General features: G+C 43.9%; 1 protein-coding gene across 1 annotated transcript in view; it reads left to right on the plus strand.

Moving 5' to 3' along the window:
• The window catches only part of gclc (glutamate-cysteine ligase, catalytic subunit), a 75,090-nt gene extending 63,952 nt beyond the window's left edge, over nucleotides 1-11,138 (plus strand). The window contains exons 14-16 of the mRNA XM_028821113.2: nucleotides 5,531-5,634; nucleotides 7,381-7,501; nucleotides 9,335-11,138. Of these exons, the coding sequence (XP_028676946.1) occupies nucleotides 5,531-5,634; nucleotides 7,381-7,501; nucleotides 9,335-9,513 (404 nt within the window). The 3' untranslated portion in view covers nucleotides 9,514-11,138. The remainder of the gene's footprint in view (nucleotides 1-5,530; nucleotides 5,635-7,380; nucleotides 7,502-9,334) is intronic.
• Nucleotides 11,139-23,900: the final 12,762 nt, after the last annotated feature.

Genomic DNA, 23,900 nt, shown 5'->3' on the forward strand with positions numbered 1-23,900 from the left:
GGAAACCTCATGTCGTATGGCTCCTCCACTTTCACAGCCCCCAACAGGGCTGAGATATAGGACTCCAAGTCCCATGGTGCCCTGTGGGAATCCGGGGCACCACTGTAATCCAGGGGAGCTGCCATCTAGCGTTCTGGGGGAGGCAGTGCCTTAATGAACCTGCCTTCCCCCATCCTTCACTCTCTTGGTCGTCTCTTACAATAATAGAATGTGTTGTTAGAGTGCCTTAAATTCAGACTTTTCAAGAGCACTTCACAATATCACATGCTGTAGTTTAAAGTGCTGCCCAAACGGGCTTTTGTAGATGGCAAGAGTCCAAGTCAATTGACATAGGCTTTAATATGGAGTCGGCCCACCCTTTGCAGCTCTAACAGCTTCAGCTCTTCTTGGAAGGCTTTTCACAAGGTGTAGGAGTGTGTTTATGGGAATTTGAGACCAGGAGAACATTTGTGAGGTCAGGCCCTGATGTTGGATGAGAAGGCCTGGCTCGCTAGCAGTCTCTGCTCGAATCCATCCCAAAGGTGTTCTATCGGGTTGAGGTCAGGGCTCTGTGCAGCCACACCAAACTCGCTCATCCATTTCTTTATAGACCTTGTTTTGTGCACTGGTGCCAGCGCAGTCATGTTGCCATCCCTATACTGTTCCCACAAAGTTGGGAGCATGAAATTGTCCAAAATGGCTTTGTATGCTGAAGCTCTAAGTTCCTTTCACTAGAACTAAGGAACCATCCAAGCCCAACCCCACACCATAATCCCCCCCTCCACCAAACGTTACACTTGGCACAATGCAGTCAGGTGAGTACTGTTCTTCTGGCCACCACCAAACCCAGACGCGTCCATCGGATTGCGTGATTCGTCACTCCCGACGACACGTCTCCACTGCTGTAGAGTCCAGTGGCGGCTGGTGGGCTATACACCACTGCATCCACCACTTTGCATTTCACTTGGTGATGTCAGGCTTGGCTGCAGCTGCTCGGCCATGGTAACCCATTCCATGAAGCTCTCTCTCTACGCTTTTGGAGGTCTGTAGCTATCGACTCTGCAGAAAGTTGGCGCCTCAGCATGCACTGTCCCCTCTCTGTGATTTGGCGTGGCCTACCACTTCGTGGCTGAGTTGCTGCTGTTCCCAGTCACTTCCACTTTGTTATAATACCACTGCCAGTTGATCATGGAATATTTAGTAGCAAGGAAATTTCGCCAAAGGCAGACTAACCAATCAGATTGCTCTGAGGGACCACACACACACACACACACACACTCTCTCTGACCATAGCATTTTATTATGTAGATAAAGAACTTCCAGAAAACACTCTGGTGAATGAGAAAGGAACTTTCACACGCATGTGAACGACTGAGTTGAAGACCCATCGCTCCTCCTCTTTGATTGGTCAAGAGTCTTGCCTTCAATTCAGAAGCACAACATTGTGGGACTGCATTGTACTGCCTATAAAGCATGCTGCTTTTTCCAGAAGTAAACTTGAATAATATTTTATCAAAAACTGCATACTTTTTGAATGGTTTGAACAATTAACTGGACAACGACGGAAAATATGAATTTTGCGCCACAAAAGTTACGTGAGAATTTTGATTTTCTGTCATTATACATTGTTTACTCCTTTCTGGTATTGGTGACTGTTAAGTTTCATTACATGAGAACTATATTCTGCATATTATTTTTTTGTCTTGGCCATCACTAAGCAACAATTAAACAAAGCCTCATTTTTAGGTGGGATATTCCATTGCATTGTGCAGTTATATGAACAACTTGCGTGTGCCTGCCTTCCCTACCCTTTAAGTAGCTCATATTGAGCACCTGTTTCGTTGTCGGGAGCCGCTATTGAACACGTAAAAATATACAAAACACACAATTTGAAGTGACCTCTCCGAAGGTAATTTTGAAACACTAAACTAATCCGTAGTTGAAGTCGCCAAAAACATTTTTTTTTGTTTTGTTTGCAAATTCACTGGTGCTTTTCAGTGGGAGATTTTGAAATTGCAAACATTTGTACAGCACACTCTATTTAGAGATATTTCAAGAAAAGTTAAACTTTCAAGACAAATTTTTTTGAAGAATAAGCATGCAAGATTTTAACAAAATGAATCCACTGGGAGTCAACTTGCTTGATACAGACAATCAGACAGACATGCATGGTGAGCACGCCTATAAAGACAGAAATAAAGAAAGTCTGTGAGTGCTGATTTTATTTTAAGAGTGAAAGAAACCTAAGAGTTCAAAATCTTAAGAACGGAGCGAACTAATTAGCAGCGGTAATAGGCGGGGACAAAAATGTGCAGCTAGCAATCGAACTGAGATTGAGAACGCGGCCTTGTATCCCGAAGTCTTCTGTCGCTGCCTTTTAAGGTAAATGTGATTGTTTAGTGGTCGTCCTTAAAGATTTTTCATTTTCCCAAATCCGTGTTTGTATATAGTGTTTGAATTCAATTCTTTAAGTCACTTTATTTTTCCATTCTCAAAAATTATATGTAAACACTGTAACTTAGTATAAAAATGTATGATAGGATGCTATATAAATGAAGTTATTATTATTATTAATACCAGTAATGGGCGCACTGCACAATAACATACAGTAAATACACTTGACTTGAGCATTCCTAGTTTTCCTCCTCTTTCTCTGTACGTTTAGTATTTGTGTGCTCAGAGGTTGATGTGCTTGCTGCTTTCTGAGCAGCTCTTCATGTCTCCAGCCTAGCGGCCCGCTTCTTCTTTTCTTTCGTCAGCATCTTTTCGCATTAAAACTGATTAAGTCAGTATTTATGTTGCAATTACTTAGTACGTTTTCTTAAATTTTTTACTTAAGCTGGCCCTTAAGTCTTTACTCTGCCTGAAGAATGATTTAAGATATGAACAGGTAGGGGAAGTGACGGCGACGGTGGTAGGGATGAGAACACATGGCGCCGCATGGCCGCCTAGCTGGCTGCTACTGAGAGCTGATTCTACAATAAAATAAAATAAAATAAAAATAAATAGAGGAATAACCTTGGAGAGCAATCATCACCCCGAAAGTGGATAGTAGACGTCACGTAGTATATGTGTACCAACTTTCAGGTCAATAGTTCAAACGGTTTGCGAGCTACAGGTGATTTAAAATCCTGGACAGACAAACAAACAGCCACGGTAGAGTATTATATGAGGCCCTCAAATACGAAAGCTATCAATATAAATTCTTCTGAATACAAATTATTACATTTTTTTTTTTTTTTTTTTAAAGTTTGCCCTATTTCACTGCTATGTGGGTAGAGCTGCGGCGGACAGCTCTTATTAATAAACGGAACAATATTCAACATACACAAGAACCCAAACCATGATGACTAACGTGTTATACAAAACCAGTAACATGCAGTGAATCCACTTGACTTGAGCATTCCTAGTTTTCCTCCTCCTTCTCTGTACGTTTACCATTCGTTTGCTGCTTCCTGAGCAGCTCTTCTTTTCTCCACCCTAGCGGCCTGCTTCTTCTCTTCTTTCATCGGGAATCTTTTCACGTTAAAACTGATTGATTAAGTCAGTGTTTGTGTTGCAATTACTTAGTACATTTTCTTTAATTTTTCACTTAAGCTGGGACTTAAGTCTTCAATCTGCCTCAAGAATAATTTAAGATATGAAGAGGTAGGGGAAGTGACGGCGAAGGTGATAGGGATGAGAACGGCGCCTGTACGCATGCGCCACATGGCCGCCCTGCTGGCTGCTGTCGAGAGTTGATTCAAAATAAAATAAATAGAGGAATAACCTTGGAGGTCAATTCTCACCCCGAAAGCGGACATAGACGTCACGTAGTATATGTGTACGAAATTTCAGGTCAATTAATCAAACGGTTTGCAAGCTACAGGTGATTTAAAATCCTGGACAGACAAACGGACAGCCACGGTAGCATATTATATAAGAAAATTATTAAAAACTAGACATTAAGCCCGTTACAATAACGGGCGCTAGAACAGTAGTGCAAAGTAAAATAATAAAAAATAAAATAGAAATGTATATGACAATACAGTAAGTATAATTAATATTGCCTTAGTGTAAAACTTTGTAACAATCTGTAATACACAATATCTGAAGAAGATATTTAGGAAAAATTTTCTGTTTTTTTACCTCATGAAATTTTTCTATAAAATTTCATTATAGACAACATTTCTTGTAAATATTCTGTCTGAGTCTGGCAACAGTTTGCCTTGTTCAGGACCATCTACAACCTTGACAACAACATCTTAAAAACGTCTAACTCTTGATAATGCAACATATAAGTGACTGTGGCTGAATACTGGTTCTGGAAAGTAAATGCCAACTTTTTCTAAGGTTTGCCCCTGAGCTTTATTTATGTTATGGCAAAGGCTAATGTAACTGGAAATTGTCACCTTCTTAAGGTAAAGGATAGATTAGTAGAGGATGGAGCCAAATCAATACGGGGAATAAAGACCATGTCCCCTTCAGCTGAACCTGTTATTACTTGAGCAATGATGATGTTTCATTTCAAGTCTTCAACAAAGAGGCGGGTTCCATTGCACAATCCTCTTTTAGTGTTTATATTCCTAAGGAGCATAATTATTGATCCCTTTTTAAGGTTCAGTTTATGCCTCAGCATTCCTGTTGGAGTTAGCTCATTAAGAAACTCAATAGGATAGTTCTGCATATCTTCCTCAGTTGAGTCATCAATTGAGTTTGAGCTGAGGAATATCACAGTATCTCCTTCCAAAATATTTAGCACCTCTTCATTTATGGTATTAACATCAGAGTTCTTTGTCTTGCGATTGGATTTTTTGTGCCTTATGTTTTAGGTCTTACCTCATTTACCAAAATCCGATTGGATCGGCCGTGCGATATTTAATAGGTCCCGCCCTCTCTGTCTTGTGTGACACGTCAGGCGGCCTTTGAAGCATTGCACCATGCCCCGCGCTTTAGGTCTTACCTCATTTACTGAAATCCGATTGCATCGGCCACGCAATATTTAATAGGTCCCGCCCTTTCTGTCTTGCGATTGGATTTTTCGTGCCTTATGTTTTAGGTCTTACCTCATTTACCAAAATCTGATTGGATCGGCCGCACAATTTTAAATAGGTCCCGCCCACTCTGTCTTGTGTGACGCGTCAGGCGGCCTTTGAAGCATCTGCATTGCAGCATCGCACCGTGCCCCGTGCATGCGCACTTCACCAGAAGACACACACACATGGACGCACACACGGGTTTTATTAACGAGGATGTGTGAAAAGTATTTACTGTGGTGCTCACTCCACACATTTTAGCTATGAAACACCTTTACGTTTATTGTGAATTTCTCCTTGGGATTAATAGTCTGTCTGTCTGTCTATCTATCTATCTATCTATCTATCTATCTATCTATCTATCTATCTATCTATCTATCTATCTATCTATCTATCTATCTATCTATCTATCTATCTATCAATCTATCTATCTATCTATCTATCTATCTATCTATCTATCTATCAAGAAGTGTTGTGTTTAAGATCAAACTTTTCAGTATTTTTCTCTTTCTTTCTTCATTTTGGCTCAAATGTAGGTTGTAATCCAGTGGCTGATGGATGTGCGACTGCTCAGAATGGCCTAGACGGTGATACTGAGGAGTATACGCTGATGAGCATTGACACCATTATTAATGGGAAGGTAAATATTGGAGTCTGCAATTTTTTTTTAATGTCACCGTCAAACACATTAATGCCGTCTGTTAAATGTTGTGGGCACTACCCATAATTCAGATGACTCAGTCCAGTCAGTTAGTGCTGCCTCACTTTATTTATGTGTAATGGTAACACACAAACTATGGAGTGGAGTTTTGTGTTTTCAGTATGTGAAAACTTGAAAAGTAGAAGTGTCTGTGATAACACGCTGTCCTGAATCAGAAGCATTACGTGAAATCCTACACTACATTGTCAGTGCTGAATATGAAAAATAGAATAAAACCTTGATCACAAAAGTCACTTCTTTTTATTATTGTTACCACACTTATTTTAACTTCACCTGTTTGTTGTCTGGTACAAATCTTGTAATCGATATTTAACCCACTTCCTATTGTCCAAATGGCTTGAAATTTTGCACACTTACTCACTTCCGTTGACAATACGTGAATCAATAATCACTTTCACCAATTGATCAATTAATCCATGTTAATTAAGAAATGAAATTTTCATATGAAGAATAGTTCAAGATTTCACCAATAGATGGCACTAGTAACTGATAGAAATATTAAAGGAGGTATTAAAATATCAATACAAAATTTTACTAAAACAAACCCAAGACTAAAATGTTGAAAATATATATATAAAAAATACTTTTTAAATGCCACACTTATATTAAGTTAAAAAGTGTACTAAAAAGTAAAAAATAAGTCTGTCATGCATCACTCGTAAAATAAAACCGTGGGCCCTTTTCATTAATCAACATTCAAAAAACACTTCTTAAAAAAGTGCCCACCTTTTATTTTACGAGTGATGTATGACAGACTTATTTTTTACTTTTTAGTACACTTTTTAACTTAATATAAGTGTGGTCAGTCATTCATTGTCCAACCTGCTATATCCTAACACAGGGTCATGGGGGCCTGCTGGAGCCAGTCCAGGCCAGCACAGGATGCAAGGCAGGAACAAACCCCGGGCAGGGCGCCAGCCCACCGCAGTCTATGAATTTACATACATAAAAATGAGATAACGTTTAATTTAAAACTCTAAACAGAATACAAGGACAGTGCAAGTAAAAAAGTAACAAACATCAAAAATATATGCTGCTTTAATCATAATTTCCATTAGAGTTGAAATCATTCTTTGGTAGTACTTGTAATGGGAGACCATCTAGGAAAAGCTTGGGTTGCAGCTGGACGAGGTGTTGATGAGGCTGTGCTCTGAATGTGTATCTCAATGCCACCATTGCAGTGATGGGGACACTATGCTGTAAAAATGGCGCCTTCCTTCTGATGAGACGTAAAACCAAGGTCCTGCCCCTCTGTGGTCATATAAGATCCCTGGGCATCCTTTGTAAAGAGCAGGGTGTGTCCCGATGTCCTGGCTAAACTGCCCACCACAGCCTGGTCATCCCCCCTGTCTCTGAATGGCTGTCTCTCTCTCTCTCTCTCTCTCTCTCTCTCTCTCTCTCTCTCTCTCTCTCTCTCTCTCTCTCTCACCCCGTCACCACTTAACAGTTCATGTGTGGTGAGCACACTGGCACAAAATGGCTGCTGCAAATTAGTGGTGGTAGATATGGCTCCCCACTCACTGTGTGAAGTGCTTGGAGTAGTGAGAGTAGCGCTCTATAAATGTAAAGAATTATTATTAGTCTCAGGTGGGTGTGCTTTTGAATTCTAGTAAGCCGTGGCCACTAGAGGGTGCTTGTTTCAACTGGGCTGTTTCTTCTTTTCAGGAAGGTGTCTTTGATGGTTTAATCAAAATCCTGAACTGCTACCTGGAAAACATGGAAGTGGATGTAGAAACCAGATGTACTATCTTAAAGTACCTTAAACTTATTAAAATGAGAGCTTCAGGTAAGTCTATTATTTTTTTATGCTTTATAAAAAAATATCTGATATTCTCATACCCACTTAATCTGGTTAAGTGTCATAGAAGCATCATTGAGTGCAGGGAAGGAAGGCAACCCTGGACAAGCCTTCGGTTTAGAGCAGGGTCCACTCATGAACTCCTCCTCACCCTCACTGATAGCTTAGAGAGTAAATTTTGAGTCGCCGGTGATCATAACGTGCTGAGCCTCACAGACAGTGATAAACGAGGAGGTGTTAAGAGCGTCATCTTAATTCATGGAAACACAAATCAACTTCCTCCAATTTAAAAGAAACGCTAAGTACAAATAAAACTGAACGTCATTGGAGTGGAGCTCTGATGGATCGGCCGATCGCTGATTGGTAAATGGGCTGATGTCAAAAGAGTCTGCTTTTATAAGCTTTACAGTAATTTCATTTGCTTTGCTCCTTCAAGTGACAATTTAAAGCAAACGGGATGCACCTGACCATGATTTGGGGGGGGTGGGCACAGCAAAGGGTCTGACCACTTCTGTGACTGAGAGATTTCAGCTTTGGATTTTTAGTACGTTTGCAACCCTTTCTGAAAACATGTCGTCACTTTGGCATCATGGGTTGTTGAGTGTACCGTAAATTGAGAACCAAAAATTTCTCTACGAATGAAGATCCAGGACAAAGCCTAATGGCAGGGGTGCCAACCGGGCAAAAACCCTGTTTAATAATTAAACACAAAAAAAGCAAGAAATGAAACTAAAATGATGTGCCGCCTTAAAGAATATAGTTGTCTTTCTCTGGAACTTTAATTTTATTAATTTTAATTAAGAGCAAATAACAATCCATACAATCAAATCAAACTTAATTAAACCTCTCTGGAACTTCTAATGGGCCTTTCTGGCTTAGGTCAACATCGGAGTGAGACACCGCCTCTTGGGAGTGTTCCCCTCCTTTTATATCATGCAGACTGGAAGGAGTGGGGCTTCCTTAGCTTCACTGCCTCCCAGGGGTTGGGCTTCCTTGACTTCACTGCACCTCAAGAGGCGGGGCTTCACTGCCCTCAAGGGGTGGGGCTTCATAGGCTTCACTGCTCTCAAGGGGCAGGGCTTCCTTGACTTCTCTGCACCTCAACGGTCAGGGTTTCCTTGGCTTCACTGCAACTCAAGGGGTGGGGCTTCATTGGCTTCACTGCCCTCAATGGGTGGGGCTTCATTGGCTTCACTGCTCCAAATGGATTTATTCTCAAGGCTGTGAGGGGGGAAGAGGAGACCAGGCTGTTAGCGACAGTGCCCCCTCTTGTGCCGGGGTGGTACTACTTGCTGTAGACGAACCTGGCAGGTGACCCTCTGGCGCACATACATGACACCATGTAAAAAGAAATCTGCAACACAATGAAGTGTGTAGAAAGTGAATACTTTTGGAGTCCACTGTATTTTATGATTTATTTGCATTGTAAGAATAGCAGATTCCCTTTCTTAATTTGCTTTGAATGTTCCCTGGGTGGTCCCCCCCAGGTCTCCTATGATCAGAATTAGATTAAGTGGGTTTGAGAATTTTGATGTTTTGCTCAGATTTGTTTGCATTTTCTGAGATGGGCTGATCCCCCGTTCAGGTTTTGTCCCGACTTTGCACCTGAAGCAGCCTGGGTAGGCCCTGGCATCCTGTGGCCCTGGACTGGATGAAGTGTGTTGAAGCATGTGAAGTTGCTTGAACTTGTTTAGTAAAGTTCTTTAAATCCACCGTTTAGTCAGCAGAGCCAAGTTTTAGCTATCGACGACGGCAGAATCCTCAAGAAGTGAAGTCCCATAAACTGCTTTGCTAACAAACTCTCTTGCACTCTCGTTTCAGGGGAGCTGATGACGATGGCACGTTGGATGCGCGAGTTTGTTGCCAAGCACCCTGAGTACAAGCAGGATAGCGTCGTGACGGACAGAATCAATTACGACTTCATCGTGACGTGTGACGAGATCGCCAAGGGAACACGCCGGTGTCCGGAGCTTATCGGGGAGCCCGTCAGTCGAGCCTAATCAGGTCGACATTTGCACTGCGTTTGACCGATGCAATGTGTTTTTTGAGTTGCGTAACTACTAAAGTAGGAATGTCTCTTAGTTACTGTGATGTGTGCCCCCCTTTTGCATGGTGTCAAGACCAAATACGTTTTGTTGCACAAGGAAAAGGAGCTGCTGTGGTAGAGTCACTGTGCCCCCTTGAAATGACTGAAGACAAGTACTTGACAGAGATTTCTTATCGAATTTGTATATAATATCAGATTTTTATGAGTGACAAATTATTTTAATAGCAAAGTTCCTATTGCCTAATATCTTTGTATATATTTTTTGTATTCATCTGGATAATGAAGCCCTTTCTGTTTGTTCGTGACGTTATAAAGCAGGACTGAGCGTGTAAATGCAGTGTTAACCCTGAGCACTTGTCGATTTGTCGAATCTACAGCTGTTGGTAGCTTTGGTGAGATAGGAATCCTTCAGAAGAAGCAAATGCTATTTATTTTATGGTGAAAAAGTTTGAAAAGACGTATGAATGGATGTAGCAAACTTGAAAAAAAAACCAAAAACGAAGATCGCCGAACACGTTTAGCGCATTGGAGACGAATGTCGTGCGGCGTGTTAGCGTTCTTAGTTGATTGAACTCGTTTCGGTTAAGTTGCCTAATTCTGCGTAGTTAGTTTTATGATCGGAGCTGCTTGCCCCCCACCAATGGGATCTCGTTTAAGCCGACTGACCGTTTATCCCTGAGATAGCAAAAAGCTCGGTTGGCGTTGGAGTGATTTTTTTATTTTTAATATAGTTTAGCGGTGTAGAAATTGGAAGTTTCACCAAACTTGGCCTCTTCCTGACATTGTACCCTGAACACCATCCGACTCCTTCTGTTGAGGCTTCAAGATTACGGAGTTGTAACTCGTGCTGCCGTCGTGCCAGTCGGAAATGAACATGGAAAGAAGTGCAGGCAGATGGGCACGTTTCACATAATGAAGAAGTGACATGGAAGGAAAAATAAACACCTGGGAGGCTGTAATTGGCGGGAGGCCTCCGTGTCTCGATCGTGGCAGCGACGAACCCGCCATCTGAAGGCGCTTGCCAGGCCAGACACGTGTAATAATAACAGAGGAGAAGTGCAGGCGGGTTAAGTGGGCCAGGCCTTCCAGAGTTTTCCTGTTTCTGAGCCAAAGTGGACTTTTATAAGCAAGGGGGGGGGGGTTCCGTAAGTGGGGTGGGCAGTCAGTTTTTATGAAACGTGCTTTACCTGTGATATCTGGAAGGGGTTTTGGAGCTGTTTCTGTTTTTGCCTTTTTAATTATTTTGTTTCATTTTACGGCTCTAATCCTGTTACGTGATTACATGTTGATGTTTTTGTTTAGAAGTTTTGATCGAAAAATGTCGACAGTCTGCTTGATTATTCTTTTCGTTGTTGAGATTGTCTCAGAATTCCTCCTTTTTGTTTTGTTTCCATTTCTGTTTTCCTGTTTGCTAGCTGTGGTGTCTATGAAGAACAAGAAATTTGGCAGAGCTGCTTTTTTTGTTTTTTAATTTTTTTTTAAGTATTGATTTCTTGTGCAGGCCAGTTATGAACTTGAACTAATCATTGTTTAAAGATTTACAGTTGGTGTCGAAATAAACGAAGGCCTTCTGTGTCACTTCAGTTTCCTGCTTTATTATCCGTCACCGCGTTAACTGACATCTCAGTGGGATCGACGCGACCCCGGGACTAGCAGCTAAAATGAAGGTGAAGGACATCATGTGGCCCCTGCCTGGCAGGGACGACCGGGGAGAGGGAGCGTATCCAGAGCGTTACCTGTCCTCGAAGCGCTAGGTGGCAGCCCCCCCTGGGTTGCAGCGGTGCTGCAGGGCTCCATGGGAGTTGGAGTGTGCTTACAGCCCTGTGGGGTTCTGTGGGCGCCACCAGGGGGTGCTGTAGTAGCTGCTGAGCCATTATAGGCAGCACTTCTGGGTGCCATATAAAAGGGGCCAGCAGCCCCTAGTCTGAGAGCCAGAGTCTGGAGGTGGGAGATGAAGCTTGACGAGGAGGAGAAGAGAGAAGGAAGAAGGAGAGAAATTTGGATTGTGCTTGTGGGAAACGGGGAAGGCATTTCCCACGAGAAAAAGAAGAATAAAATCAAATAACGTGTGCCTTGAACTTGTGTCCCATGCCAGTCTGTCAGGTTGGGCTGGTGGTGCCCACCTTGGTGGTCTACACCTGGAAAGTAGTCCTAATAATAATTGTTTACATTTGTGTGGCATTTTTCTCACTACTCAAAGTGCTTTAAGTGAGTAGCGAGTCCAATTCAATAGATAGCCACTTAGGGATGATTAGGGGGCCAGAATGACTCGGCCATGGTGGGCAGTTTAGCCGGGATATCAGGATACACCCAACTAGAAGGATGCCAAGGGATCTTTAGTGACCACAGAGAGTCAGGATTGGGGGCATTGGGAACCACAGACTATGGGATAGGCGACCCCTGCTGGCCTTGCCAACACCTCCACTAGCAGCCACCCAAGTATCGAGTTCCTAAATGGTCTCCCATCCAAGTACTGGCCGGGCCTGAACAGGCTGAGCTTCAGGTGGGTGAGCTCTTCTGAAGTGGGGGTGGTGTGGCCGCATCCATAGCGGACCTGAGGACGAGATCAAGTCATTCAGTCCAACAAGCTCATCGATCCTGCTCAGGGAGATTGTCCGTGTTTTACCTTGTTATCAGATCACCCAACATGAAACAACCAAAGCCGATCACATCACGTGACTTCTAAGTTGGAGGGTATGTCAGAACCGCTGACTGCAGTTGTTCTCATCGCCGGACCCTGTCACTTTATAAGACTGAAAATCTCTTAAGTGTGTGTGTTGACGTTTAGCGAAGGAGTGCCAACCTCCCAGCACAGCTGGGTGACAGCCAGTAAGTGACCTGCTGCCTGACACAGCCAGTGGTGTACGAAGAGTTAACAGGTACTGTGAGCTGTAATCTCTAACCCCCCCCCATTCTGCTGTGTAAAATAGGAGACCTCACACAGGTGGGCTTCTCCTCTGCCTGTGTCGCCCATGTTCCTTATTTCTTGTCACTGCCTTGTTGTACTCCTAGATGAGCGCTCAGTGTTTGTCGGCTGTCACGCCACTACGATAAAAGACAAAATCGAAATCTGTTTGAGGGGAGAGTCGTGGACTTGCTGGGTTTGTCGGACAAGGTGACTGGCCTTCCCAGGAGAGCACCGACTTCTGTGCCCGACTCACTGGGGTTGTGTGAGTGAAGACGCGGGACAAGTCATCAGACGGGACGTGGCCTTGACGTCTTTGGGTTCTCCTGCAGAACTGGGTTAGAACAAAAACCTGCAGCCACTGCGGCCCTTCAGGACCGTGATTGGAGACCCCTGGAATACACCATGGGCGGTCAGGAAAAAGAGAGTCCACCTTAACAGAAGGAGTTAGGAGTCATAGTGGACTCTAAGCTATCAACTTCCAGACAAGCCATTAAGAAGGCTAACAGAATGTCAGGTTATATAGCGCCTTGATGTGTGGAGTACAAGTCACAGGAGGTTCTGCTCAAGCTTTATAACACACTGGTGAGGCCTCATCTGGAGTCCTGTGTGCAGTTTGGGTCTCCAGGCTACAAAAAGGACATAACAGCACCAGAGAAGGTCCAGAGAAGAGCGACGAGGCTGATTGAGGGCTACAGGGGATGAGTGATGAGGAAAAATGAAAAGAGTTTAAGCAAAAGAAGATGAAGAGGAGACCTGAGTGAAGGGTGCAAAATGATGAAGGGAATTAGTCCAATGGATCAAGACTGTTATTTTAAAATGAGCTCATCAAGGACACGGGGACACAGCTGGAAACTTATTAAGAGGAAATTTTGCACAAACATAAGGAAGATTTTCTTGAATTTCCCATTGGGATTAATAAAGTATCTATCTATCTATCTATCTATCTATCTATCTATCTATCTATCTATCTATCTATTTACACAAAGAACGACAGACACTTGGAATAAGCGACCAAGTAGTGTGGTGGACAGTAAGACTTTATGGACTTTCAAAACTCGACTTGATGTTTGTTTGGAAGAAATAAGTGGAGAGGACTAGCGAGCTTTATTGGGCTGAATGGCCTGTTCTCATCTAGAGTGTTCTCATGTCTCTGAAACACAAATCTGAAATAGGACAATGGAATATGAATTGTCATTGTGTTGCATTGTGGCAGGTGGCCGGGTGTGGTCCGCAGCCACCTGCCTATTTAAGGAGCTGCCTCCCTGCAATCAAGGCTGGAGTCGGGTGAGGAGGTGGACGAGGTCAGAGGAGGCGGCAGGAGAGGCCTTGAGTGTTGTTTGGAAGAGAGAAGAGACGGCTCAGTGAAGAGCCAGGACTTTGGGTGATGGTTGGGGTTTATTTGTGTGGTGCACTTAAGACTTGTAAATACTTTGTATAAATAAACGTGTGGTAATGGCTTCAAATGTGTCTGCCTGCCTGTGTCCGGGAGCACCCTTTCACAACATGTATAATGAATTTATATAAAGTGTAGAAAGTAATACATTTGTGAAGCAATTGGAGGAAAAGGACTTTACATCTGATCCAGCATCTGATTCTAAAATTGAATTAAATGAGTGAATAGACTCGATTCACTGAAATGGGAGTTTCAAAGAAGGAAGTGAGCAGAAGTGCGGCTCACCAATAGGGTTAGTCAGCGATCGAAGGAAAGGGTTAAACAGATGGAGACACTCGGGCCTGTTAGGCTTTGAATTGATTGACGAGCGATGAAGCCTTCATGAGACAGACAGACAGACAGACACGCTGCTCTTAAAAGAGGAATTTGGTTCCAGCAGATGGCAGCAATGGGGCAATATACAGAGGAAGAGGAGGAGACGTCTGGAAAAGTCGCATTGATGAATTAAAACACTTTGTACAAACAAGGCCATTTCGAAATCAAACCTGCAATAACAAGTGTAGGTAAGTTTATCATTGAGCCAAAATAAAACACTGACATTTAAGGACTCGTGTGTCTGTGTGTATATCACTGCACTTTTTCATGTCACTGTTTTAGATTTGCCTTTTGCCCGCTTCAGCCGCCACCCTTGTGCGGCATCCACCTGACTGACGCAACAGCAGCCGTTTTGTGCCAGTCTGTGTACCACACATTAGCGATGAGGTGCTGGAGGGGTGAGAGAGCCAATAAGGGGCAGGGGATGATTAAGCGGCCAGAATGGCAAAGCCATGTTGGGCCATTATGCCAGGATATTGGAAACAAACTGTACGGTGTCATGTACAGTATTTGTAATGCAGTACACTATCGTAGCCTTTCTTTTCCTTTGATAAGAATGGACAAGCAGACAGCGCGCGTCTTTTTGTTTCTCGTCTTTATAGAACAACAACTAACAAAACGTGCTAGGCTTTACCAATCATATCACTAGGTGTCAACCCACAATCAGACATTAATAGCTGAACTTAAATGCACACTTATACTGATATATAACAATTGATTCGCCAAAGGATGCTCTGGGATCTTTTTTGACCTCCAGGACTCAATTTTTAAATCCACTGAATTCTGTTGCTTGTAAGGCTACCGAGAGTCACTTTTGAACGCATTGGGCAGTTGGCACATCCAGTCACGCTGGGCACACATGGAGTCACCAATTTACCTTAACACGGATGCACTTTTGCAGACACTGGGACTGTAATGCCACTTTACTGGGTTTAGTGGTTCCTCGTAGAGTCCTTGTTTGACCAAGAAGCAGTGCATTCTGGGAAGGATTCTTTGCAAACGAAGTGGTTACTTCGGACTTTGAAAAAGTGCTTAATATATAGACAAAATAGAAAATGATCTCGTAGAAAAGGCTGTGTAACTATTATAGAGTACCCTTCACACTTGTCAATCCATCAATCAGGGTACTAACAGATCAACAAAACCTGAACTGAGGGCAGGAGACCTTTTAAAATCAGGAACCTACTGGTGTTTCACAAATCGATTTATACTGAATGGTTCCCTCTAGAACCTTCATGTGGATTTTGGGATGTAAAAACCATTTTACCACCTTCAGCTTTACGAGCGCAGTCGTGAAGAGGTGGGGGGGGTTTGGTGACAGGAAAGACGCACGACGAAGCCAACTCCGCACTCGCCATAAACTGCTCTGTGCGCAGCCGCGTGTTCTAAACTGAGGCTGTGCTGCCATCTGCTGGTTGTTCCTTCAAAGAGCATTTAATTCAACTCCGGAATGAATTCGACACCTCGAAACTTAACGTACAGCACATGCTCGGATCGGCTCGATTCACTTCAGAGTCACAGGGGTTAAGTCGGCCCATAATGGCAAAGGAACAGGGTGCCATCCCGTTGTAGAGCCACTGGCACACCGGCATCGCCAGTTCATGTGGCATACAAGTGGCTAACCACTGCGTCACCCTACTAAGCTAAATGTACATTATCATTAAAGCTCAGAAAAAACAATCTTATAAAAGCTACCAAAGAATCCGGGGGCGTCTGATTTACATTTGATCTGCGATCGCATCTACATACGATCAGACGCTTAAATTAGGCTGTCATGTCCGCGGCTCCATCGGCACATAAGAAAGAACTTTTCTTTGTTTCTACTCTGCTCGTAGTGTCCTTCATATATTTCTATTTACCAGTTTTATTGTGTCTATCATATCTGTCTATTATATAGTGCTTTTCCTATCTACCACTTATATGGTCTTTCATATCTGATATAGGGGCGGCACGGTGGCGCAGTGGGTAGCGCTGCTGCCACGCAGTTAGGAGACCCGGAGTTTACATGTTCTCCCCGTGTCTGTGTGGGTTTCCTCCGGGCACTCCGGTTTCCTCCCACAGTCCACGGTTAGGTGGATTGGCGATTCTAAATTGGCCCTAGTGTGTGGGTGTGTTTGTGTGTGTCCTGTGGTGGGTTGGCACCCTGTGTTCGGATTCAGCGGGTTGGAAAATGGATGGATATCTGATATACTGACTTTCATATATATCTACCAATTATATAGTGCCTTTCCTACCTCTCTATCTAACAAACTGAGATGACGACCACGGGGCGTGTACTGTCAAAACTTCAAGTGACGCCCGAGTGCCATCGGAGCACAGCAGCAGTGCGACCCCTCAGCTGGCGGTGCGATATCTCAGCAGTCTACGCACACAATGTAACGAAGGGGGGGGGGGTAGGGTTTCGGGGCACACGCACTTCAGGTAGCCGAGGACTGTCAGAAGGGGCGGGGCTACCTGGATAAGCCGGCGATAAAAGCAGGTGGGAGGGTCGGGGTCTTCCACTGCTATGTTTGCCTGCCTGCTGGCGAGTCTCTGGTTTGGACCCTGGCTTTGGGTCGGCTGACCGAACTGGGGAATTTTATGGTGCGTGGGTCTCATCTGACCACGGGCGAGCACAGTGAGGTGAGAAGGCCTCAGAAATAAACCAGCTGGGAGCGCGAGGTGGAGCGGCTGATGAGGGGCGCAGCGAGTCCTGCCGCAGAAGAAAGCACCAGGCCCCCTAGGGGTCACCTCTTCCCAGCTTTACACACAGTGAGGTGAGGTGGGGTGAATTTGCTATTTGTTTAATTTTTGTAGATCGGCGCCATCTGCTGGTAGATTGTCAGCCTTTCTCAGAGCTGTATCCATTTGCAGACCGCAGCGGCAGACGACACGGCAGCAGTTTCTGAATGGTCGTTTACAGGTGGGCACAGGTCACGTTCACGTAATTTTAGAACTTTAGCATTTGGTAGAACTTTTGTCTTTGAGAATAACTAAATAATATAAAAAGGAAAGATTAAAAGTAATGAACATAATGCGGCTCACCAAAACGCAAGGTGGTACACAACTGTCGAAAACTTCTGTCCAGAAAGTGTGGAGATGCGTGGTGCTGCAGCTCTGCAGTGACGGAGATGGCGATGTCAATTGGTCATCAGATGTTGACGTGGACAGTGAAACTGACACCTGATTGGTAGATTCTGACCTGTCACATGGTCCTGGTTGGTGTCGGCCTCATATTAGTTCTGACAATCCTGCTCCTCTTTGTTGCCCACTTTTATTTAGATATTATTTAGATTTCTGCCGGTCGACTCCTCACTCATATGATATCTCGGGCTCAGACTACTAGAGCACTGCAAACCTGCCGTGGCCCAATTTTAGAATGTCCTTTACATCACAAGGTGGCGTTTGTCATCGGTATATCCTCAGCCGTGAGGTGGCACAGAAGTTACAACCCCACACCAAGCCGTTGCATGGATGGGGTCTGCCCCTTCTCTCGGCATGTGTCTGGTTTGTCCTCCCCAGTCGTCCGATAAAACGGCTGTGTGCGGAAGTCTGTCCTGTCCACTGCACGACACTTGCACGAAATACTCCGCGGTAATCAGGGGTCGAGCTGGCTGAATACTGAGCTCCCACTCAATTGTATAGTTTAAAGAGAGGAGTTGCATTATACACTGACAAGCAGTCTGCCTGCACGCACACACAAACGCCACCCCAGTGACCACGCAGAAAGGCCAACTTTCGTGCCACATTCGCACTAATACACCGACTGTCAAAAAGCGCGCCAGCTTCGCTCAGACTGGACGTGTCCTCTGAAAGCCGACTAAAATGCGCGCCAATCTCCCGTCGGCCCCTGCGCACCCCTGCTGGCTGCTGGGAATTGAAGTTCTGTTGGTAGCGCGGCCTCGTCTCCAGCCCAATAAAGGACTTCTTTATACAACAACAATATACTGCAACACTGCACTTTATTACCCTTACGGTATCCCCAAAACCGATATGAACCAGCAGGAAAAAAAATGTCTGGCTTAGGCTGTTTTATGGAAAATAAAAATAGTAAGATGGCTGCACCAACGAGAGCTCCGAGTCATCTCAGCAAAAAGTTATTATTTATTTTCTTATTACTCGCTCTGTTTGTGCGTACTACTTTATCACACGGCAGACACTATTGGAATTACGTTCATCAGCCAGTTCGGATTTTACAACAGTTTTTGATATCGCGGACACTGTACTGCCTGCAGTCTTTTGCTTACTTGCGCGACGCCGAAGAAAAACAAAGAGAGGGAAACGCGGCGGAGTTCTGTGCCGAACCCGACAGAGAAACAATAAGCCTCCTCTGCCTAGCATCCTGCTCGCTAATGTTCAGTCTCTGGACAACAAATTAGATGAGCTGCGCACACGGATAAAGCACCAGAAAGACATCACGAACTGCTGCGTTTTGGCGTTCACAGAGACGTGGTTGGAGCCCAGCGTACCCGACTGCGCAGTCACACCAGACGGGTTCACAGTTTATCGGGGAGCCAGAACGAAGGACTCAGGCAAGTCGAGGGGAGGGGGTGTGTGCTTTATGGTTAACTCTTCGTGGGCTACGGATGTGTGTGTCTTAAAAACGCACTGCTCACCGGTTCTCGAGCTGCTGACCATTAAAGTTAGACCCTTTTACCTCCCGAGGGAGTTCAGTTCTCCTTTCAGTTGTTTACATCCCCCCACAAACTGATAACGCTTCGGCTATGGATGAACTGTATGATGTTATCAGTGGACCAGAGAACGCTAACTCTGAAGCAGCATTTATTGTGTTGGGAGACTTTAACAGAGCAAACATGAAGAAAGTTCTCCTTAAATACTATCAGCACATCTCTCCCCCCACAAGAGGTGATCAAACACTGGATCATTGTTACACCTTATTCAAGGACTCCTACAAACCTCTCCCTCTACCAGCTTTTGGAAAAGCAGACCATTGCTCTATATTGCTGCTGCCTGCATATAAACAAAGACTTAAACAGGAAAAACCAGTTTACAGGGACATCTACAAATGGGACAGTGAAGCTGAGGGGGTCTTACAGGACTGCTTTGAAACAACTGATTGGGAGATGTTTGAGGATGCAGCTGATGGCAACATCAATGAATTCACAGACTCTGTCACAGGATATATCAGCAAGTGCATTGACGATGTTGTCACTAAAACCTCCATTTGCATATATCCTAACCAGAAACCCTGGGTAAATAGATAGATAGATAGATATGAAAGGCACTATATAATGGATAGATAGATAGATATGAAAGGCACTATATAATAGATAGATAGATAGATAGATAGATAGATAGATAGATATGAAAGGCACTATATAATGGATAGATAGATAGATATGAAAGGCACTATATAATAGATAGATAGATAGATATGAAAGGCACTATATAATAGATAGATAGATAGATAGATAGATAGATAGATATGAAAGGCACTATATAATGGATAGATAGATAGATATGAAAGGCACTATATAATAGATAGATAGATATGAAAGGCACTATATAATGGATAGATAGATAGATATGAAAGGCACTATATAATGGATAGATAGATAGATAGATAGATAGATAGATAGATAGATAGATAGATAGATAGATAGATAGATAGATATGAAAGGCACTATATAATAGATAGATAGATATGAAAGGCACTATATAATAGATAGATAGATAGATAGATATGAAAGGCACTATATAATAGATAGATAGATAGATATGAAAGGCACTATATAATAGATAGATAGATATGAAAGGCACTATATAATAGATAGATATGAAAGGCACTATATAATAGATAGATATGAAAGGCACTATATAATGGATAGATAGATAGATATGAAAGGCACTATATAATGGATAGATAGATAGATAGATAGATATGAAAGGCACTATATAATAGATAGATAGATATGAAAGGCACTATATAATAGATAGATAGATAGATATGAAAGGCACTATATAATAGATAGATAGATAGATATGAAAGGCACTATATAATAGATAGATAGATAGATATGAAAGGCACTATATAATGGATAGATAGATAGATATGAAAGGCACTATATAATAGATAGATAGATAGATATGAAAGGCACTATATAATAGATAAATAGATATGAAAGGCACTATATAATGGATAGATAGATAGATAGATATGAAAGACACTATATAATAGATAGATAGATAGATAGATACAGTGCATCCGGAAAGTATTCACAGCACATCACTTTTTCCACATTTTGTTATGTTACAGCCTTATTCCAAAATGGATTAAATTCATTTTTTTCCTCAGAATTCTACACACAACACCCCATAATGACAACGTGAAAAAAGTTTACTCGAGATTTTTGCAAATTTATTAAAAATAAAAAAATTGAGAAAGCACGTGTACATAAGTATTCATAGCCTTTGCCATGAAGCTCCAAATTGAGCTCAGATCCATCCTGTGTCCCCTGATCATCCTTGAGATGTTTCTGCAGCTTCATTGGAGTCCACCTGTGGTAAATTCAGTTGACTGGACCGGATTTGGAAAGGCACACACCTGTCTATAGAAGGTCCCACAGTTGACAGTTCATGTCAGAGCACAAACCAAGCATGAAGTCAAAAGAATTGTCTGTAGACCTCCGAGACAGGATTGTCTCGAGGCACAAATCTGGGGAAGGTTACAGAAAAATTTCTGCTGCTTTGAAGGTCCCAATGAGCACAGTGGCCTCCATCATCCGTAACTGGAAGAAGTTCGAAACCACCAGGACTCTTCCTAGAGCTGGCCGGCCATCTAAACTGAGTGATCGGGGGAGAAGAGCCTTAGTCAAGGAGGTGACCAAGAACCAGATGGTCACTCTGTCAGAGCTCCAGAGGTCCTCTGTGGAGAGAGGAGAACCTTCTAGAAGGACAACCATCTCTGCAGCAATCCACCAATCAGGCCTGTATGGTAGAGTGGCCAGACGGAAGCCACTCCATATTAAAAGGCATATGGCAGCCCACCTGGAGTTTGCCAAAAGGCACCTGAAGGACTCTCAGACCATGAGAAAGAAAATTCTCTGGTCTGATGAGACAAAGATTGAACTCTTTGGTGTGAATGCCAGGCGTCACGTTTGGAGGAAACCAGGCACCGTTCATCACCAGGCCAATACCATCCCTACAGTGAAGCATGGTGGTGGCAGCATCATGCTGTGGGCAACTGGGAGACTAGTCAGGATAAAGGGAAAGATGACTGCAGCAATGTACAGAGACATCCTGGATGAAAACCTGCTCCAGAGCGCTCTTGACCTCAGACTGAGGTGACGGTTCATCTTTCAGCAGGACAACGACCCTAAGCACACAGCCAAGATATCAAAGGAGTGGCTTCAGGACAACTCTGTGAATGTCCTTGAGTGGCCCAGCCAGAGCCCAGACTTGAATCCGATTGAACATCTCTGAGAGATCTTAAAATGGCTGTGCACCGACGCTTCCCATCCAACCTGATGGAGCTTGAGAGGTGCTGCAAAGAGGAATGGGCGAAACTGGCCAAGGATAGGTGTGCCAAGCTTGTGGCATCATATTCAAAAAGACTTGAGGCTGGAATTGCTGCCAAAGGTGCATCGACAAAGTATTGAGCAAAGGCTGTGAATACTTATGGACATGGGATTTCTCCGTTTTTTTATTTTTAATAAATTTGCATAAATCTCAAGTAAACTTTTTTCACGTTGTCATTATGGGGTGTTGTGTGTAGAAATCTGAGGAAAAAAATGAATTTAATCCATTTTGGAATAAGGCTGTAACATAACAAAATGTGGAAAACGTGATGAAGCGCTGTGAATACTTTCTGGATGCTCTGTAGATACTTTATTAATCCCAAGGGGAAATTCCCATACTCCAGCAGCACCTTACTGATACAAAAAACAATATTAAATTAAAGATTGATAATCATGCAGGTAAAAACAGACAATAACTTTGTATAATATTAACGTTTACCCCCCAGGTGGAATTGAAGAGTCGTATAGTTTGGGGGAGGACCGATGTCCTCAGTCTGTCAGTGGAGCAGGACGGTGACAGCAGTCTGTCGCTGAAGCTGCTCCTCTGTCTGGAGATGATCCTGTTTAGTGGATGCAGTGGATTCTCCATAATTGACAGGAGCCTGCTTAGCGCCCGTTGCTCTGCCACAGATGTCAAACTGTCCAGCTCCATGCCAATAATATTAATTGTAAATAGGGAGGTTCGGGCTAAGCTCAAGGCGCGGACCTCTGCCTTTGGCTCAGGGGACTCTGGTGCATACAAAGCAGCCAGATATGACCTCCGGAGGTCCATCAAGAAGGCCAAATGGGACTACAGGGACAAAGTGGAGTCAAGCTACCACAGCTCTGACACCAAGCGCCTGTGCAATGGACTGTGCTGCATCACTGACTATAAAAAGAAAAACACAGTCGGTGTTCAGCCCACTGCATGTCTTGCGGACGAGCTCAACACTTTCTATGCTCGTTTTGATGCAGCCAACAAAGGACAGGTGCTATATCCTCAAGGGGGCAGTGAGTCTGTCACTGTGATCCTTGAAACGTCTGACGTGCGAAGGTCCTTCAAAAAGGTCAATCCTCGCAAAGCTCCGGGACCGGATGGTATCCCAGGCCGTGCCCTCAGGGCGTGTGCTGACCAGCTAGCAGGTGTGTTCACCAACATCTTCAATCTCTCCCTGAGGCAGTCAGTGGTCCCCACGTCCTTCAAGGCATCCACCATCATTCCTGTCCCAAAGAAACCAGTGGTCTCCTGTCTGAATGACTATCGCCTGGTTGCACTGACATCGGTCATTATGAAGTGCTTCGAGCAACTAGTCAAAGGTTACATCTGCTCCTCCCTCCCCGACACACTGGATCCTCTCCAATTTGCTTACAGAGCAAACAGATCGACAGAGGATGCCATTGCGCTAACAATAAACACTGCCCTCACCCACCTGGAAAGAGGAAATACATATGTCAGAATGCTGTTCATAGATTACAGCTCGGCATTCAACACCATCATCCCCTCAAAACTCGTCTTGAAGCTTGACGACCTTGGGTTGGGGACGACCATCTGCAGATGGATTTTCTCTTTCCTCACAAACAGGCCCCAAGGTGGTGAGAGTCGGCAAACACACGTCCTCGTCACTCATTTTAAACACAGGAGCGCCGCAGGGCTGTGTGCTTAGCCCCCTCTTGTATTCCTTGTTCACCCACGACTGTGTTGCAAAACACGGCACAAACACCATCATCAAGTTTGCAAACGACACAACCATCATAGGCCTTATCACTGACAACAATGAGACGACGTACAGAGAGGAGGTGCTGGCATTGAGTAATTGGTGCCTGGATAACAACTTGTCTCTTAACGTCAGCAAAACCAAGGAGATGATCGTGGACTATCGGAAACAACAAGGCAGAGAACACCAGGTCATCTACATCAGCAGCGTAGAAATTGAAAGGGTTAACAGCTTCAAGTTCCTCGGAGTAAACATCACCGAAGATCTCTCGTGGACCCTTCACATAGACACTGTGGTCAAGAAAGCTCGCCTAGCGGCTCTACTTCCTGAGGAGGCTGAGGAAGTTTGGCATGAATGCCAACATCACCTCAAACTTTTACAGGAGTGTGGTCGAGAGTCTGCTGATGGGCTGCATTACCGTCTGGTATGGGAGCTGCTCTGCCAGCAGCCGGA

The sequence above is a fragment of the Erpetoichthys calabaricus genome, chromosome 15 (assembly GCF_900747795.2).
Source record: "Erpetoichthys calabaricus chromosome 15, fErpCal1.3, whole genome shotgun sequence".
Classification (NCBI taxonomy): Eukaryota; Metazoa; Chordata; class Cladistia; order Polypteriformes; family Polypteridae; genus Erpetoichthys; species Erpetoichthys calabaricus.